The sequence below is a fragment of the Rhinatrema bivittatum genome, chromosome 8 (genome assembly GCF_901001135.1).
Source record: "Rhinatrema bivittatum chromosome 8, aRhiBiv1.1, whole genome shotgun sequence".
Classification (NCBI taxonomy): Eukaryota; Metazoa; Chordata; class Amphibia; order Gymnophiona; family Rhinatrematidae; genus Rhinatrema; species Rhinatrema bivittatum.
In genome coordinates this window covers 82581746-82602568 of record NC_042622.1, presented here as the reverse complement: position 1 = coordinate 82602568, position 20823 = coordinate 82581746, and the positions used below count along the sequence as shown (strand labels likewise).

The 20823-nt window shown below is 44.9% G+C and overlaps 1 protein-coding gene across 1 annotated transcript in view; it reads right to left on the bottom strand.

The window, feature by feature from the left end:
* Positions 1–20823, bottom strand: part of PRRX2 (paired related homeobox 2) — a 53361-nt gene that overhangs the window by 12046 nt on the left and 20492 nt on the right. The window contains exon 2 of the mRNA XM_029613961.1: positions 3435–3619. Coding sequence (XP_029469821.1) covers positions 3435–3619 — 185 coding nt within the window. The remainder of the gene's footprint in view (positions 1–3434; positions 3620–20823) is intronic.

Sequence of the window (20823 nt, the reverse complement as noted above, 5' to 3'; positions counted from 1 at the left end):
AAGAATGCCAGAAGGGCAGAGGAGAATGCCTGGAGGAAAGGACAGTGGTGGAAGGAGAAGAAAGTGCCTGGGAGGAGGGGAGAGAATGGAAGGAGGGAAACTGGGGTGAGAACTTGGAGGGAGGAGGAGATAATATCTGGAGAAGGGAGGAAGAGGAAAATTCCTGGCCGGGAGGGGGGGGGGGGAGGTGGGAGAAGGGGTGAGAGAATACCTTGAAGGAGGAGGAGGAAGCAGGACAGAATGATTGGAAGGAGGGGTGAGAATGCCTGGAGGGAGGAAGAGAAGAGGGAGAGAATATCTGGATTGAGAGAGAGAAGAGAAGGAAGGAAGGAAGGAAGGAAGGAAGGAAGGAAGGGAAGGGGGAAATGCCAGGAGGATGGCTGGGTAGGGCAATTTTTGCCCAGGGCTCCATTTGCCCTAGATTCCGCCGTGCAGGATTTTTCTTCTTGACGGGCTGATCCAGTCCTGGTTTTACTCAAGTGCATGAACGGGCGCAGATTTGTTCGCGCAACCCGGCGCAAACAAATCTATGCCCGATTTTATAACATGTGCGCGCTGCCGCGCGCATGTTATAAAATCCAGGGCCGGCGCGCGCAAGAGGGTGCACAATTGTGCAACATGCGTGCGCTGAGCCACGCAGGCTGCCTCCGTTCCCTCCGAGGCCGCTCTGAAATCGGAGCGGCCTCGGAAGGAACTTTTCTACCACTCCCCCCCACCTTCCCCTAGCTAACCCACCCCCCCAGCCCTAATTAGATCCCCCCACCTTTGCTTCAGAAGTTACGCCTGCCTGAAGCAGGCGCGCCATCCCCCAGCACAGGCAGCTGTGCCGGAGGACTCGGGCCACCCCCGGACCGCCCCCGAACCTCCACCACGCCTCTGGACCGCCCCCTGACCCCCAGACCCGCCCCCTTCCCACCACCACGCCCACGGACCCGCCCCCTTCCCACCCCTTTTTCGAAGCCCCGGGACATACGCACATCCCAGGGCTTGTGCACACCACCGAGCCTATGCAAAATAGGCTTGGCGCACAGGGGTAGATTTTCTCGGGTTACACGCATATCTTACGTGCGTAGCCTTTGAAAATCTACCCCATAGATTTGTAGTTCTGATTTATCTAAGAAAAGCAAGATATTGTCTCCAGGCGTGCAGTGAGGTAAAACCAGGACTGGATCAGCTTGCAGGGGAAAAACTGGAGTTGAATTGGATATCCCTGTGACAAGTATGAGTAACACAACAGTAAGTATATTTGTGCAGAACAAACTGTGTGTGCGACAAGTGTGCAGTGTCACAATAATATGCTTAATAAAGGTGTAATAACACAGCACAGCATGCAGTAACATGACTTTTTAAAGGACTCTGCATAAAGTATAGAGGAGAAAATAAACATACTACTGATATATCAATAAGTTATCAAAGCATATAATAAAGATCAAGAAGCAGTCAGGATGACATGACTGCCCCTTGATCTTTATTACAAGCTTTGATGACATTACTGATGTTTAAGGACTCTGTCATAAAAGTCCCCAATTTATTTCTTTAATTAAAATATTGATATTCTGCCTAGTGGTCAGATGTTGGAACTGCAGCTGAAAGACTACAGTTGAATAGCGTTGTGTGAATAATAATTCTTTTTTTAACCAGAAGTCGTGAATTTTGGTAAATTTGAATAATTTTATGTCATTGGCAAATTTGATCACCTCCATTGGAGCAGCAACTGAAGTGATCAAATTTGCTGATGATACAAAATTATTCAAAGTTGTTAAATCACAAGAGGATTGTGAGAAATTGCAAGAGGACATTGCAAATCTGAGAGACTGGGCATGTAAATGGCCAATTAAATTTAATGTAGACAAGTGCAAAGTGATGCACTTAGGGAAGAGAAACCCAAATTATAGCTGCAAAATGCAAGGTTCCATATTAGGAGTCACCACTCAGGAAAAGGATTTAGGTGTCATCATTGAAAATAGGTTGAAATCTTCTGCTCAGTGTGCAGCATCAGCCAAGAATGCTAAGGATTATTAGGAAAGGAATGGAGAATAAAACAGAGACTAGCTAGACTGAGTGTAACCCGAAAGAGAGCATTTTCGGTTGCAGGACCTATACACTTGAATGCCCTACCAAATTTTCAACAGTAAGGATTTTAAGAAGTCATTTAAAACATATTTGTTCAAAGAAGCATTTAAAAACATAGAATAAGAGGCAAGGTACTTCTCTTAGTCTACTCCCCTGTGGTTGAAATAACTATCTTATTTCTATCTTTTTGTTTTAGTAAAATAGATTTATTAATCTCTATAGATATATATTTATTATTTTATATTGATATGTTATCTATTGTATTTTTGTTCTAACTTTATTTTTATTTTACTATTCTAAAAAAAATCTATTTTTTATTTTATATTTACATTTTATTTTGTTAAATTAGAAATATTTGTAAACTGTTCTGATCAAATTTTATTTGCTATAAAAGTATAAAAAGTTTTAACTAAATAAAATAAAAATAAATGCCTCTGTATCGCTCCATGGTGCGATCTCATCTTTAATATTGTGTTCAGTTCTGGTCACCACATCTCAAGAAAGATATAGCAGAATTTAAAAAGGTACAGAGAAGGGAAACCAAAATGATAAAGGGGATGGAACAATTTCCCTATGAAGAAAGGCTAAAGAAGTTAGGACTCTTCAGTTTAGAGAAGAGACAGCTGAGGGGAGATATGAAAGAGGTCTATAAAATAATGAGTGGAATGGCACGAGTAAACGTTAATCAGTTGTTTACTCTTTCGAAAATTGCAAAGACCAGGGGACACACAATGAAGTTACTAGGTAATACATTTAAAACTAATAAGAGGAAATATTTTTTTACTCAATGCATAATTAAGCTCTGAAATTCATTGCCAGAGGATGTGGTGAAAGCTATTAATATTAGTATAGCTACATTTAAAAAAGATTTGGGCAAGTTCCTGGAGGAAAAGTGCATTAACAATTAGTAAGGGAGAGTTGCAGAAATCCAATGCTTATTTTTGGGATAAGCAGCTTGGAATTTATCTACCCCTTGGGATCCTGCCAGGTACTTATGGCCTGGATTGGCCACTGTTGGAAACAGGATACTGGGCTTGATGGACCCTTGGTCTGACTCAGTATATCAAGCCTTATGTTCTTATGTAAATGTATTCTGCAAATAACGTGCACAGAATTTCAAAGTCAGTGAAAGGTCAGAACAAGCTCCTATCAGTTCCTGGATGTCATTTCTAGGATGACGTATCATGCAGCAAAGCCAACCAGTGTACAGTTATGTTTAGCTTTGCCTGCCTCTGTACCTGAGCATTGCTTTGAAGACACATGTACCAGCTGTAGGCAACCGGCACAAGGACCAGACCAGACCAAAATCCACCATGATGGGAGGAGATTTCATGATGATAACATGAAGTAAGAGTTCTTACCTGTACACGAGCCTCACTGAGGTTCACCCTCCGTGCCAGCTCCTCTCGAACGAAGGCATCAGGATAGTGTGTTCTCTCAAAGACCCTCTCCAGAGCCTGCAGCTGGCTGCTGTTAAAGGTGGTTCGGTTCCTCCTTTGCTTCTTCTTTCTCTGGGCCACACTGTGATTCAAACTCAGGCTTTCATCTGAGGCAGAAAGAAATACAGAGTTACCCACTTAGGTGAATTACACATCAACAATCAGAAGAACTCCAGTGATATAGGGTACCACACTCAGTATCCATCTCCACAGCAGAAAAAGGCACCCTCCATTCCCACCCCTAAATCTAAAGTGGGGCAGCCTCTATTCCCACCCCAAAAGCTACAGGAAGACACCCACCACTGCCACACCCAGGACATAAAAGGTGCACTTTTATTCTGTCCTGGAGGATGCTTGCTCTTTATCTGGAACTGTCATATTTTCTATTTCTTGCTAACATCATGTATTTGTGGACAGCTGCTATACTGCCCTTGGCATTCAATGTCTAGCTTGAACCCCTAGTCAATCAGTTAAACCTCTATCCCAGCTGTAGATATCAAATAAATTCAGTTCTTAGTTACCAAAAACATTTATTTGAATGAAGAACAGTTCAGCACTCACAGTAGATGAGAAGGTCCAAGAGTAGCCGAATAGGTGGGTGAGACTGATACAACTGTAATAGGTTTCACTGAAAGTTGACAGTAGCTTAGGTTTATAGTAAATAAGAGGTGAAAAGAAGATGCCTCTCAGAGCACAAAAGAGGATGAGCACAAGCTATTAACCTGACAAGAGGTTTCTTCCAACTGAAAGTCTCTGCAGGAAACAAACTGCCCCAGAGATTTCTTGGGTAAAGGGACCAATAGGAAGAGAAGAAAGGCATAGAGAAGGAGATAGAGCAAACAAGAATAGGCCCAATAGAAAGTTCAGAATCATTCATAAGAACATAAGAACATGCCATACTGGGTCAGACCAAGGGTCCATCAAGCCCAGCATCCTGTTTCCAACAGTGGCCAAGCCAGGCCATAAGAACCTGGCAAGTACCCAAAAACTAAGTCTATTCCATGTTACCGTTGCTAGTAATAGCAGTGGTTATTATCTAAGTCAACTTAATTAATAGCAGGTAATGGACTTCTCCTCCAAGAACTTATCCAATCCTTTTTTAAACATAGCTATACTAACTGAACTAACCAGAGTTTAAATTCCAGAGTTTAATTGTGCGTTGAGTGAAAAAGAACTTTCTCCGATTAGTTTAAATGTGTCACATGCTAACTTCATGGAGTGCCCCCTAGGCTTTCTATTATCTGAAAGAGTAAATAACCGATTCACATCTACCCATTCTAGACCTCTCATGATTTTAAACACCTCTATCATATCCCCCCCTCAGCCGTCTCTTCTCCAAGTTGAAAAGTCCTAACCTCTTTAGTCTTTCTTCATACGGGAGCTGTTCCATTCCCCTTATCATTTTGGTCGCCCTTCTCTGTACCTTCTCCATCACAATTATATCTTTTTTGAGATGAAGCGACCAGAATTGTACACAGTATTCAAGATGTGGTCTTACCATGGAGCGATAGGGAGGCATTATGACATTTTCCATTTTATTCACCATTCCCTTTCTAATAATTCCCAACATTCTGTTTGCTTTTTTGACTGCCGCAGCACACTGAACCGACGATTTCAATGTGTTATCCACTATGACGCCTAGATCTCTAGATGTAGCACCTAATATGGAACCCAACATTGTGTAATATAGCATGGGTTATTTTTCCCTATATGCATCACCTTGCACTTATCCACATTAAATTTCATCTGCCATTTTGATGCCCAATTTTCCAGTCTCACAAGGTCTTCCTGCAATTTATCACAATCTGCTTGTGATTTAACTACTCTGAACAATTTTGTATCATCTGCAAATTTGATTACCTCACTCGTCGTATTTCTTTCCAGATCATTTATAAATATATTGAAAAGTAAGCGTCCCAATACAGATCCTTGAGGCACTCCACTACCCACTCCCTTCCACTGAGAAAATTGTCCATTTAATTCTACTCTCTGTTTCCTGTCTTTAGCCAGTTTGTAATCCACAAAAGGACATCGCCACCTATCCCATGACTTTTTACTTTTCCTAGAAGCCTCTCATGAGGAACTTTGTCAAACGCCTTCTGAAAATCCAAGTACACTACAGCTACTGGTTCACCTTTATCCACATGTTTATTAACTCCTTCAAAAAAGTGAAGCAGATTTGTGAGGCAAGACTTGCCTTGGGTAAAGCCATGCTGACTTTGTTCCATTAAACCATGTCTTTCTATTTGTTCTGTGATTTTGATGTTTAGAACACTTTCCACTATTTTTTCTGGCACTGAAGTCAGGCTAACTGGTCTGTAGTTTCCCGGATTGCCCCTGGAGCCCTTTTTAAATAATGGGGTTACATTAGCTATCCTCCAGTCTTCAGGTACAATGGATGATTTTAATGATAGGTTACAAATGTTTACTAATAGGTCTGAAATTTCATTTTTGAGTTCCATCAGAACTCTGGGGTGTATACCATCTGGTCCAGGTGATTTACTACTCTTCGGTTTATCAATCAGGCCTACCACATCTTCTAGGTTCACCGTGATTTGGTCAGTCCATCTGAATCATTACCCATGAAAACCTTCGCCAGTACGGGTACCTCCCCAACATCCTCTTCAGTAAACACCGAAGCAAAGAAATCATTTAATCTTTCCGCGATGGCCTTATCTTCTCTAAGTGCCCCTTTAACCCCTCGATCATCTAATGGTCCAACTGACTCCCTCACAGGCTTTCTGCTTCAGATATATTTTTTAAAGTTTTTACTGTGAGTTTTTGCCTCTACGGCCAACTTCTTTTCAAATTCTCTCTTAGCCTGTCTTATCAATGTCTTACATTTAACTTGCCAATGCTTATGCATTATCCTATTTTCTTCTGTTGGATCCTTCTTCCAATCAGGGCAGTGATCTTAAAACGGTGCAGAAATTGTAAATTGTGCAATATCACAAGATGACACCGGGTGGCAGCAAAATAAAGAAACATATATACATTACAGAGGCAGACTTGTGCCCTTCTCCCCCAAGATGGAGATGGATTGTAATTCTTCTGACTGACCAGGCAGATTATTTCAAGGACAAATCAATGGCAGGTCTGTGACTTGGCCTTCCCAGGCTGTTGAGAGTCACTTCTGTTTCTTTTCCTGTGAAGTGATGACCAGTGACCCCAGGCTCAGACCAAATAAATACTTTTATTAATGTACATTTAGGTTGAAATATAAATTCAGAATCTGATCTCACTCGGACAGTTTAGCAAAAATAAACATCTGCTTTTCAAGCATAAAATATGGGTTTAACAAATTAGCTCTGGGCTTGATTGCTGAAAGCGGGCATCTCCCTGGGGGCTCCCATCTCTCCCTATAGAGGAACTCTGCAGATACAGACACTCACATACGTCTTGTAATGCTGTAGAATTATATATAAACCAGAATGTAATATATCAGTTGGCGTTATAAATTTGGGGTCATTCACCCATGCAGATGAGCAGCCAAAGCTAAGCTAACCTGAAGACATTTACAACTCTGTCCTGATCAGCAGAAACTCAATCTAAAGTCAAAGCAACTCCATGGGGAGTGAAGGCATGATCAACATCCCTGGATTTACCACTCAAAGTGGCTCCCATTACTGGAAATGTCAGAGACATTCTGTTCCCCAAGCTCTTAGGGAATAGCAAAGAGCTAGGACTTCACCATGAAATGTTTCGGGACCAGATGGTGAGCCCTGTGTCAGTCAGAGAGGATTGGGGATGTCTAATTCCTTTGGACCACATGGTGAGGTCTGCATCAGTCAGGAGAGGCTCTGGGGACCTCTGCTTCAGGATGGAAGTGGTTCAGAGAAGGGCCTGAAACACAAACGCTGCACAAGATCTGCTACTACCTTTTAGTTTGTGTATTTTGTTTAATTAAATCGAAGTTTGAAGAGACATAAAAGTGAATAGACGATTTGGAGGTGAGGCTCAGTACATTTCTAACCACCTTCAAGAGCTCTGCACCCTTCATTAGAGTGGAAACTATCCTGGAAGCAATGAAGAGAAGTTGTCACTTACAGCCCCATCCAGCAGGGCAATTGCTGTCAAGGGCCCCTCTACTTTGCCTTTTTTCTGCAGTGCCTCTACATGGGGCATTAACTGCCAGAAATGACCATTTCCACAGTGGGGTGAATAAAGATAACTTGTGCTCCTTCCCTTGCCATACAACCAACTCACTCATCACAGTCAGGATCATCTCTGCCTTCAATTGATTGCTTACATTGCATTTATATTCAATAACATAGTCACTGTTATATTTAATCTAAAAGATATGCTGGAACATGACTCTCGGTACTTTCTGCCAGCTCTGTGTGCCGTAGAATATTTCTGCTGCTTCACTTTCTGACCTCTTCTTTATGTCATAAAATAGGTTGTCCAGTTGACTCCATTTTTTTCCCTCAACAAGTAATCCAATGCTGGTTGTATTTCATTTATTTATTTATTTTAACATTTTCTATCCCTCATTATCTATTATTCTAGTCGGGTAACAATAGATTGTATACATAATGAAACATATATTCTACAAACTCATATTTAATACTCACATGGCCTTCCACTGTTGGCTTGCCTCTCCACCCAGCACATGCCCAACTGCACAGGCCCACTATCCTAAACAAATCCCTGCTCACCATATTTTCCTACCTTCATAAAAACAGTTCCCCATAAACTCGAGCTATTATATACTCTCACCTTTATAAACATACAGCTCTCTGTGCCTATGTTATCATGCCAGCAACTTTATAACCTAATTGCCCATCACATATTGACTAGTCAGCTCCAAAGGCCTGGAAAAAAACCCCAAAAAACAGCACCTTACATTTTTTTTACAAAATGATGCAGCTTTCAGCTCTTATCTCTTCTGGAAGAGTGTTCCAGTATAACATGCCCATCACTAGCAATGCTTTCTCTCTCTCTCGATCTTAACCACCAAGAGGATGGTAAATTTTCAACACCAAACTAATGTACAATGGAACTTTGGCACTCAAAGTCTTGTGTACCAACAACAAGATTTTAAATCTTATATGATATTATATTGCATGCCTGGCAATTTAGACCTACTTTTCTTAGGGAAATCAGTATTAGGAGTATATAAATCAAGGGTCCTTGGATGAAAAAAAACAGGTCTGGTTCACTGGATATCCTCAATGAATATGCATGAGATGTATTTGCATGCACCGCCTCCATTGTACGCAGCTATATCTTATGAGTATTCTTTGTGGGTATCCTGAAACCCAGACCTGTTCACAGTATTAGAGGACTAGAGTTGCCTAGCCCTAGTAAGACCAAGAATGGATCAGCCTCTTGGGAAAAAAAATAGATCCATTTGGTAGCCTTACTCGCTGTAGAGCAGGGGTTCAAAACCAGTCCTGATCATCCTGCAGCCAATCGGCTTTTCAGGATATTCACCAGGAATATGCATGAGATAAATTTGTAGTGGATAGTCCAGTAGTTTGATAGCCACTATTTCATCACACCAGATAACAAAAGAGTGTAGTGAGCCTGGAAACCCTTGAAAGAGTCCGATGCAATACAGTGTGCTCAACCGCACTCCGACGCAGGTTAAATAGACACTAATCCACCCCCTAATGCAATAGGGGGATTAGCGTCTATTTAACCCATGGCGGACATGGAGTGAATGTAATAGCCTATTACTCATTCATTCTGCATGCAAAAAAAGAAATATGGGTCTCAGACACACATTTATCGCTCAGCTATTAACGCCTGCCTGGAGCAGGCATTAATAGCTGAGTGCAGATAAAAGAAAAGCAGAAAAAAACTGCTTATCTGTACTTCTTTTTTAAGTAATAAATAAATAAATATCTCGGCAGACCGCCAGTAACCAATGCCAGTAAACTCGGCATTGGTTTTCATAACCGGCCATCTGCCAGTAATAAAAGTGGACGGTGAGTTTACCGGTGGCCATTTTCATTACTGGCAGAAGGCCGGTTATGAAAACCGATGACTAGTTTACCGGCGTCGGTCTTCATAACCAGCAGCTGCGGCGGGGTCGCGTTAGCACGGAGGCACTAAGGTTGCGCAAGCGATCCTAGCACCTCCTTGCGTGACCCCCTAATTTAGATATTGCATGGCACCCCCCTTGCGGGCGCCATGCACACGTTAGGAAAGCGGGCGCTGACTTTTCAGCGCCCGCTTTCCGCGAAAATATCTTGCATCGGCCCCAAAGATAGTGAACAGGAAGGCAAAAGTGTACAGGAGAGCGAATACAATTCCAGTGACTGTCACACTGAGCTTATGGAAACCATTACAACATCAATCAGTAGACATTAAACACTCCTAGAGTCCTTATTCTCACCCATCCACCCTTAATTACTCTCTGTCACACACCATCACTCATCTAGCCTGCTTATATCACGTGATTGTAAATACCCTTTCCGAAGGAAAAGAAATACAGAGAGTTCAAACATGAAGGGGCAAATCTAGACAAGGTTTCTCCCGAGATGTGCCTCTGGAGCAATGCTGATTACAGCTGGCCCTACGTGGCATATAGGCAGGGCTGATCTTGGGGGGGCCTGGGCCCCATACCTCCATGGTAGCCTCAAGACTAACACTATAATTTCAGCATTGCAGGGCCCTTCTGTGGTCGATGCGCCTTGGGCCCAGCTCCCTCCTAAGGTCATCCCTGCATAGAGCAGGCGATGCGCTCAAACCAGTGTGCCCAGGTGCCAAGTCCATAGATGCTTTATTTATTTATTTATTTATTTAAAAATGTTTATATACCGCTTTTACAATTCAAAAGAATTAATCATGCTTTCCCCTTCAACATTGCCCATGGGTACCGCTGCGCCACAGACTTTGCACCTGCTTTTTTTTTTTTTTATGAGCTAAATTCGCTCGAGTAACAAACTCAGGAACATTTCAAAATACAAAGTAGCTGTGCTGTTTCCTAATCCTGCCCAGAGAATGCCACTGGGAATGCCACCTTGTGCCTTAAGCCGGCGAAAACGTACCAGCGCTGTGGGAAGCGTCCATACAGCTCGTTTACCCAGGGAGTGTGGTATTTATCCAGGAAAAGGCTTCTGAAACGTCTCCTTCCGTGCCTAGTGCAGAGCGTACCCACTGCCCCTAGGCACTTGTGCTCTGTGACAGGACCCCCCCCCCCCCCTTCCACTCCTTTGATCTGTGGTGCATTGCACCTCCCCCTCTCCTCAGCTCTGGAATAGGATTGCCCCCTGCACCCTGGCTTCCCTTGCTCTCTGGTGGAATTGCCCTGACTTTTGGGCCATGCGGCCTCTTGTTTCCTCGCGTGTGAAGCTTCAGGCTCTCCTACAAGGAGCGGCGCCTCCCCACATCTGGTTCAGTGTGAGGGACTGGCGCCTGCTTAGCCACAGACTTTGATGGACTCATACACTGCTCCCTGAACTTTTCCTACAGCCATGGCTGAAAAGATACTTCATTCTGTGCTCTGAAAAGAGAGAGAGAGAGAGAGAGAGAGGGGCAAGGCCTTCCCCTGCATGGAAATATTTCCCCCTGCACACAAATTGGAAAGCTTCCTCATACACCTTCCCCCTCCCAGGGACAATGTTCCAATAATTTTTGAAAGACTACATGTACAAAAGTTTTATTTTGTGCCACTTTTATAAACCGAGTTCAAATTTCTGCACTACAAGCCAATATAATGTAAATATTGTCAAGATTTCTTGTGCACACTATGTTTTTGCAGTGTGGGTGGGGTTCACAATCTGCATGTGCATTCACACGCACGCACACAGTTTACAGGGAACGGTGTTCAGGGACCTCCCCATCTCCCTTCAATCTTAATCTGGAATCAGGAAACGGGGGGATGCCCTCGGCGCATTCAGAGTAACCTGTCCAGCCAACCAGTTCCCCCTCATCTCACCAGACCAAAGCTGATCTGATTGGGGAACAGCCCCCTCCCTACAGATCTGACTGGGGTATATAATCTCACCCATGATGTATACGTTCTCTGGCTCTTATTCTCTATTCCATCTGTCTCTCAGAAGTTTCCTGCCCCTGAGGGATCAGGGATCCTGCAGCTGGTCCTTAATTAGGAGAGGCTGCAAAACGATTCCTGATTGTGATAGACAGTAGCACTTGATGCTGTAAATTCCCAGCTCGTAGGGTGTGTGCAGGGCTGGAATTAAGATTATGGTGCCCAAAGATAGAGGATTAGGAACAGGGGGAGGTTTAAATCCCAGAAATCAGAAATCAGCAAAGAGAGACCCTAGTGTTTTGGTGCCTTCAGAATCTGAGCCCTAGGCTTGTGCCTGTGTTGCCTCTGCCTAAATCCAGCCCTGGCTGTGTAAGTGTTTATAATGGGTGAAAAGAACTTCCCTAAAAGCTCCATCCCTCACTCCAAGGGTCTGGGTGTCTAGAAACAAATCAGCTTGGATAAATTGGGGGCATGGTAAAAGGAGAAGAGATAGATCCAGAGACCCTTATTGTATTATCCTCGTCACCATCAATTTATTTCTTTTTCACATTTACATTTTTTCAACATCCAAATGCACAATATTATAAACATTACAAAAAAAAAAAAAAAAGCAGCAAAAAGAAAAAAAATCTGAATTAAAACCAAATATATCGAAAATTAAAAAAAAAAAAAACCAAGTTCCAGACCTTATAGATTATGGACAAGAAAAAAAAATGTAATTTTTTTTCAGCGGCTAGAATTCTAACTAGCACTAACAAAAAAGATCATATCACCCCAATCCTTAGGAACTTACATTGGCTCCCCATTAAACAAAGGATACTCTATAAGGTACTCACTATCATCCACAAAGCGACAAACAAATTAGCCCCCATCACATTAAGCTCTCAACTCCAACCGCACACTTCCTCCAGACCAATCAGAAGCGCATACAGAGGAACACTGCATGCTCCGCAAATAAAATCATCATTGAGCAAACGAGCGCTATCTTCAGCAGGCCCACACCAGTGGAACACGCTTCCCCCAGATCTTAGACTAGAACCCAGTCATCAAGAATTCAAAAAAAGACTGAAGACTTTTCTCTTCCAACAAGCTTTCCCAGACACTTAATCTTACTGTGACTGACAGACTTCCTAATTACTGACAAACTTACTGTGACTGACAGACTTCCTAATTACCAGGTATCCCTTAACTATGGACACTGTATCAAGTACTATTTTTAAGAATCTGCAACTGGACAATTATCTTTGAGCTCAAAAATTCACTTTATTTCATATATATATTAGGCACTGCTTATATTTATATTTATTGCTACATTAAATAGTTATACTTCTTATATAAAATATTATATTTCTTTATTTATTACCAGTTAAAATATTATTACTTTATTTAGCACTATGTTAAATTGTCAACCAGTTATACTGTTCCATATGTTATACGGTTCCATGTAAAGCTCCGCTCTTTGTTGAGCAGTTCTTCGTTGTATGTAAACCGGAGTGATTTGTAGTCCCTACAAGAACTTCGGTATATAAAAATTAAAAATAAATAAATAAATAAATAAATAAATAATTATGTATGTCAAAACTCAGACTGCAAATTGTATTTTTGCTTCAAAAGTTTGAATAAAACATGTTATTTAAAAAAATTGTAATTAAAATTCAGTCCAAGCCCAAAGAATGAAAGCTGAATTGCATGCTGATCTTTAATTAAAGAAGCAGATGGAAAGGTGAGAACAAGTTTAATTCATTGCACTTCAGAGAAAGGGGCTGGAGCGCTGTGCAGTAGACTTTGCTAATGAGAAACAACCGGTGCTCAGCTCTCCCTGCTCGCCTTTTATTCCTCCTGCAGCAAGCAGCAGGGGGAGGAAAGTCCAAGAAGGGTTACATTAGAAGATCTAAGAGCCAGGGCTGGACTGCAGGAACCTCTCTGGGCTGCAGGTAAGAGGGAAGGCGGCAGAGTGAAGAGATGGCTAGATCATCCTATCTCTTTATCCTACCATAAAAAGCTATTCCTGGCCTGAAATCCCATAGTAGACAGAGTGAGAGTCCTTATTACCCAGGGGGACAGAAGTGAGATGGGATGAGATGAGATAGGGCCGGAAAGGGTGGGTTTTAACTCACCACCCAAACTCCTCCAGATGTGTCCTGGAGGCTGACAGTAAACTGCAGTGATCTATGAACTGAAAATACGGCAGATCTTCCTGCCAGTCAGATTCAAAAGGAAGGAGTTATACCAGGGATCTATGCTGAGCTGAAACAAGGATTAATTCAATTAATTATTTACTCTATTTTCTGCTGAAAAGAGTCTGGATCTTCTCTTCAATAACAAAAAAAAAAATCATTTGTTGTGATAAAATAGTTACATTGTATTACAAAAAATATTATAAAGTCTACAAAATGTGTATGTTTATTTAGAACAATAAAACAATAGAAAGGGTTTTTACTTGTAAGCTTTCATTGCTAAAAAGAAAAATCCTAATTATTAAATATTGATATTGCTAACAGTATCGGCATGCATAAGATATTTCTCAAAGATGAGGTCATTGTACACCTCTCTAGTTTTATGAAGTATTTTTTGTGTCCTTACTACTGGAAACAAAAATGAAGCTTTTGGTGGAATTACACTTTAACACAATCCGTTTATTACTCATTTATAATGCTTGCACTCTTCTTAAAGACACCTACCCACTTTCTTAGGATTTAATTCAGTGATTCAACTCATGCCCTGCAGCTACAAGGGTTATATCATTCTCTCTGATTTTCATTCTGCTGAAGGCTGCTGACCAAGAAGAATCAATCCCTAGTATCTGTTCCTAGCTCCCAGGGTTAGTGTCTCCAGATGGGTTTGTTTTGGGCATACCAGGACAGGAATAAACATCTCTGGTAAACCAGGAGATGTTGGAAACCATCTTAATCTCTCAAAACTTACTGCTAGCTCTGGTGTTAATACTTATTCCAGAAGGAGCAAGGTCCAGTACAGTAAGGTGTCCTTGGAAGGTCTGTTTAATCTAAGGTGCACTTGGAAGGTCTGTTTAATCAAGTCAGTGGCACCCAGTATTGGGACAATTTCTAATTCTTTCTGCCACAATTTCTTGGACTTTGATTGCAGGTGTAGGTATTGATGATCTTCTCTTTCTCTCTAAGTAGGCAGCACAGAATAGTCACTTGGTACTGACGCCTCTAGTAGCAGCACTGTTTTTGCATTTTTCTCCTTTACCACAATGTTCAGGTTTTTGTTTCTAGCATCAAACTTTTTATCAGTTGGCATGGGAATGTCCCAGGAGATCACAACTTCTTCATTCTCTGCATTTCTCTCTGGGGTCAGTGTCTACAAATAAATGTGTTTTGCACATACCGTGCCTGCTAAACTAGGAAATGTTGGGTAGGATGTCAAGCTGCCCCCCTGTAATAGTCCTTGAATGGAGGCTTTCCTGTCATCAGCCACCTCACGCCTATCCTTGCACTGTCAGGAAATCCCCCTTAACTGTGGCACGCCGTAGCTCACGGACGACCGCCCCTCCCACCCTTGACCACGCGACAACAGAGTAGGTAAGCCAAGATAACTTTTATTAAGTGGAAGAAACGGCCACAGCCAGCATTTTACATTATAACCTTATTACTTTATATTGCAGCAGCTTAATCAATTGGCATTAGCTAAATGCCACGCCCTCACCGGTACCTTGCTTGTTCTTCCCACCCCAATGCTTTTTTGGAGACGGCAGCCCTCCATCCTTCCGCTCCGTGAAGGTGGTATACCATTGGCACCCCGCTCCGTGAATGCCAATCCCGCCTTCCGCTCCGTGAAGGGGAACACCCGCCACTGGCATCCCGCTCCGTGAACGCCTCCGTGGCTACTGCCGCTCCGTGCAGTATTCTGCCGCCTCCTCCCACCCCTGGCCTTGCGGGCCGCGGTTATTGCTTATGCCAGGCCTTCATTGGGCCACCCCCAGACCGGCCATTATCTCGGTCTCCGCCATGCTTAGTTATATCCATGCCCCCGCTTTCCCCCTATGCAAAGTCCTTGGTGCTGTGCTCCTCCCCTTCCCCCTCCCCCAACACCAAAAACTTCCCCTCTATGCAGTGATACATCCCCTTATGCTCCGGTGAGGGCACCCGCTGTTCCTTTTGTTATGGCTGTGACGACTTATCCCCCCAATCCCAGTGCCCCCTTGCGCTGTGGGGTGGTGGGAGGGTTGCTCTCGCTTCCAGGCTGCAAATGTGCTCCCCCCACCCCGCCCTACCTCTAAGTACCCGAGCTCGGAGACGCCGCCTTCCTTGTCTCATTGGCTCATGCCCAGGTTTGAACTGGCCCCTAATCCCATTGTCCGCCCCTCTCCGCACCTAGGCTGTGCCCCCCTCCCCCCTCCCCCTTGCCTGCCGCACGTCTGCCCAGTTATACGGCCCATGCCTCAAGAGGCGGGCCTCCTTAAACAGCTGCAAGCAGATCTGATCAGGCAGAGCACAAAGGCAGAACAGTCCATACATCTGCAGTATGACCCTATACCCAAGGACCCGGGGAGGAGTCTTGGTGGATAAAATAATCTAGGCAAACCATATATACATTTTGGGGTACATTTTCAAAAGGTTTCCTGTGTAAAATTGTAAGTTACGCATGAAGGCACATAAGTAGTATTTTGTTAAAGCCTGAAATGTGTGTGTATTAGGGAAGTGCATTCCTTGGTCAATTTGTTTCATTTGTTTGGGCAGTATACATGTATCTCGCAAATGGAGAGTAGGCACGCAAAACTGATGGTGTACACGTATGTGGATGGCCGCCTACATATGCGCATGCCATCCATTTTACGTGCCTACTCTCTATTTGTGAGATACACGTGTACCACTGAAATGAACGAAACGAATCGACCAACGAAGGCACATTCCTAGTATGTATTAGCAGTGTTATACATAAATGAAAAAAAGGAGGTGATTTAGGAGCATTCCGAGGTGGGGTTCAGTAACTCACACACAAATTTAATATTTTGTAAGTGGTATGCATGCTTACATTACCAAACTTATATGTGTTATGCTCAGGCTTGTGAACCCTTGGGCCAACAGGAGGATGGCATACCTTAGGAGGAAGATCCCGTAGGTTCTCCCGTCGGGTGGCGAGGCAGAACAGAAGATGCGACCAGCTGACCCTTGGCACTGGAGACTGAGGTGACTGTGGAAGCAGACGAGGAGTTGTGACGTCAAGGAGAAGAACGGAGTCTTCACCACTGGAAGTCTACGGTCCCCCCAGGAGGAGCCCGTAGGGACCCGGACCACTGGGACTTAGGTGAACCTTTGAGAGGTCAAGGAGTCGCGAGTTCAGTGCAAGGGCTAACTGGAGCTTCACCCCTGGAAGCCCACGGTCTCCCCGGGAAGAGCCCGTATGGACCCGGGCCACTGGGACTTAGGTGGGCCCTTGGAGACGATGGTCCAGAAGAAGTCCGAGGTCAAGTGCCAGAGGGTCGTCGCTTACCAGTCCGAGGTCTTATACCAAGGGATCGCCGCTTGCCAGTCCGAAGTCACACACCAGGAATCACCGCTAGCCAATCCGAAGTTAGGAACCAGGAACACCAAGACGAGACATGAACAAGGATCCGAAGTACAAGAACGCACCGAAACAAGCAGATCTGACTACGTGGGATGTTGCCAAGTCAAGGAATGAGCAGAGGAAGCCTCCTTTTATACTTCCTCTGCTCTGGCTCATAAGGAACAGCTGTGGGTAGTTAAAGGGATCAGGTCCCTTTAAATCTGATGAGGAGGCGCGGCCTCGCGCCTAACGATGGCGACGGCCATCTTGGATTTCCTCCGCGGACGCCGTGAGGGAGGAGCAGGGATGGCTCCCCACCTGGCGACCATCTCTGGGGCCCATGCCGGAGTGACGGACACAGGATCAGGGACTTCCCCCGGAGCTCCCGCGGCGGGTCGCCGTCGCAGGCAAGGTAGGGGGCCGCGGTCGTGGCCTTCCAAGGCCATGAAACACAACAGTACCCCCTCTTAAGGGCGCCTCCTCGGAGGCCTGGGCTTAGACGGATGGTCTCTGTGGAATTGCTCAAGCAAGCCCTGGTCTAAGATGTTGGCCAACGGCTCCCAGGTGTTTTCTTCGGGGCCGAACTCCTCCCACGCTAACAGGTACTCCCATTTCTTCCTATGCTTTCTCATGTCCAAGACCTCTCGGACTTGATAGGTGAGGACATCTTCGGAGGCAATAGGTTGGGGAGTCGGAGGCGTGCTGGAAGGCCATGGTAACACCAGAGGCTTCAAAAGGGAAACATGGAATGTGTTGAGTATCTTGAGGGAAGGCGGAAGACGAAGCTGATACGAAACGGCACCAACCTGTCGAATGATGGGAAACGGCCCAATGAATTGCGGGGCCAGTCACGCTGATGGCAGCTTCAGGTGGATGAACTGTGTGCTCAGCCACACCTTTTGGCCTGGCCTGAGGGGCGGATATGGTCTTCTTCGCTGATTGGCATACCTTTTTGCCGCCTGACTGGCTTTGATCAGCGCACGCCGTGTGGAGATCCGCAAGTGGTGTAACTCGTCTGTAGAGAGTTGGGCTACCGGGGACGTAACTGAAATGGGAATTGGCAGCGACAGGCATGGCTGCTTCCCATACACTATCTGAAATGGCGAGGATCCAGTAGCCGTGGAGAGATGAGAATTGAGTGCAAATTCTGCCCAGGGTAGCAAGCTAGCTCAGTCATCCTGTTTCTCATTGACGTAAATACGGAGGAACTGCTTTAAGGTTTGGTTCGTTCTCTCCGCAAGACCATTGGTCTGTGGGTGGTAAGCAGACATATAGTCTAAGGTAATGTCGAACTTCTGGCAGTGGGTCCTCCAAAACCTGTCAGTAAATTGAGGCCCTCGATCCGAAAGGATACTTCTTGGTAGGCCATGTAGACTGAAGATGTGCTGGATGAACAGCTGGGCCAGCTGTGGTGTGGACGGCAATCCTGGGAGTGGCACGAAGTGTGCCATTTTATTAAATCGGTCGACAACCACCCATATGACCGTGTTGCCACTGGATAATGGCAGATCGACCACGAAGTCGGTCGCCAAATGGGTCCATGGTTTCGAGGGTGCTGGTAAAGGCTGAAGCAAGCCTGGGATTGAACCGGGGATCCACATGTGGCGAGCACATGACTGGCAGGACTCTACATAAGCCCGGACAGCTTTGATGACCTTCAGCCACCAGTAGTATCAGAGTAGGGTCTGTAAGGTCCAGGATTGTCCTGGATGACCGGAGTAGCGGGAATCGTGAGCCCACGCCAGGACTTGTTTCTGCAAGTGTGGCGGGACCAGAGTTTTCCCAGAAGGGATGGTCGTGGTGGCGGACAATAGAATGCGTGACGGCTCGATGATGATCTGCGGTTCATCAGAATTGTCTGTGGACTCGAACACCCATGATAAGGCATCGGCCTTGACATTCTTCCCGGCAGGCCTATAACAAAGAATAAAATTGAATCGGGTGAAGAATAAGGCCCAACATGCCTGTCGCGGGTTGAGTTGTTGTGCCCGATGCAGGTACTCTAAGTTTTTATGGTCTGTGTAGACCGTAAACTGGTGTTTATTTAGCATTTTTTTTATACCGACAACCGTTTGCACATCGTATCGGTTTACAAATAACTTGAAACTCGGACAGGGAATCTGTCAGTTAGGCATAGCCTTTACATGGAACCAAGATAAATACGTGATATATGATAGCGTTTAAGAAATTAGCTGGATAAATAGGTTAACTGAAAGATAAATTTAGAACTAATATTCTATGTACAATATATACAGCGGGGAAAAGAACGACAAGGTGATTTTCAAAACGGGGAAAAGGAGGGAGGGGTAGGGGTTTAAGCGGAAGATAGGGGGAAGGTTAATATTACGCTGAGGGGAATTGGAGGTGTTATTGGAAGAAGTGGGAGAAGATTACATTCAAGTTATAAAGAGTACAGGGGGACGTGTATAAGCTTGGACATCTACAGTGTCGATGAAGATTTGGGGAAAAGTAATCATGGGGAGAGGGTAAAAGCATAATGGGGAAAACTAAAGCACATTATTCTCATTGGAGAGTGGTATTAGAGGGGAAGGCCTGTTGAAATAGCCACATTTTTAGGGGGTTTTTTTAACTTGGGGGTGGAGGTTTCTGTACGCAAATCTGGAGGCATGGAGTTCCCCCTCTAGTTCCCCCTCTAGCCAAGGTTGTTGTCATCTTTGAGGCGATGAAAGGCAGCCTCCGCTCCCGGAGGCCAGTTCTTGGGATCTGCGCCTTTCTGGGTCAGGGCTGTCATCGGGGCAACGATGGATGCATAATGAGGTATGAATGATTGGTAATAATTAGCGAGACCCAGGAACCGTTGAAGTGCTTTTAGTCCAGACAGCTGCGGCCATTCCCGAATGGTCTTCAGCTTCTGGGAGTCCATACGGAATCCCTCGCTGGAGACGATGTACCCCAGGAAGGGAAGGGACTCCTGCTCAAAAAGGCACTTTTCAAGTTTCGCATACAGTCTGTGTTCTCGGAGGCGTTGCAATACTTGGACGACATGCTGACGGTGAGTGGCCAGAGAGTCCGAGAATATCAAAATGTCATCCAGGTACATGACCATGCACTGATACAAGAGGTCGCGGAGTATCTCATTCATGGTGTTCTGGAACACTGCTGAAGCATTGCAGAGCCCGAACGGCATCACTAAATACTCATATTGGCCGTCTTCCATTCATCACCCTCCTTGATACAGATCATGTTGTAAGCCCCTCGAAGATCCAACTTGGAGAAGATCCTCGCACCTTGCAGCCGATTGAAGAGCTCGGAGATGAGGGGCAAGGGGTAATGGTCCTTGACCGTTATAGCATTCAGGCCCCGGTAGTCAAAGCAAGGGTGAAGGCTTCCATCCTTCTTTCCGACGAAGAAGAACCCAGCCCCTGCTGGGGACATTGACTTCCGAATGAAGTCCCTCTCCAGGTTCTCTTTGATGTACTCCGTCATGGCCTGCGTCATAGGTGAGAGGGCATAGGTGCACCCCCAAGGAGGCTCAGTGCCAAGGAGGAGGTTGATGGCGCAATCGAACGATCGATGAGGTGGAAGTATCTCGGCCTTTTGCTTTGAGAAAACGACCGCGTACAAGGCATAGGAGGCCGGCAGGCCCTGAAGACTGGTGGAGGCAATGGAACAGGAAACTGGAGTCACTGATTGGAGGCAATTGCTGTGACAATTCGGCCCCCAGCGAGATAGCTGCAAGGTCTTCAATTGAACTGAGGAGCATGCTCCTGAAGCCAGGGAAGGCCCAGGACGAGCGGATGTATGGAATACTCCAACACATAGAATGGCATCTGCTCCCGATGAAGGATCCCAACCCTCAAATGGACGGGAACCGTGGTGTGTGTTACACGATCCGGA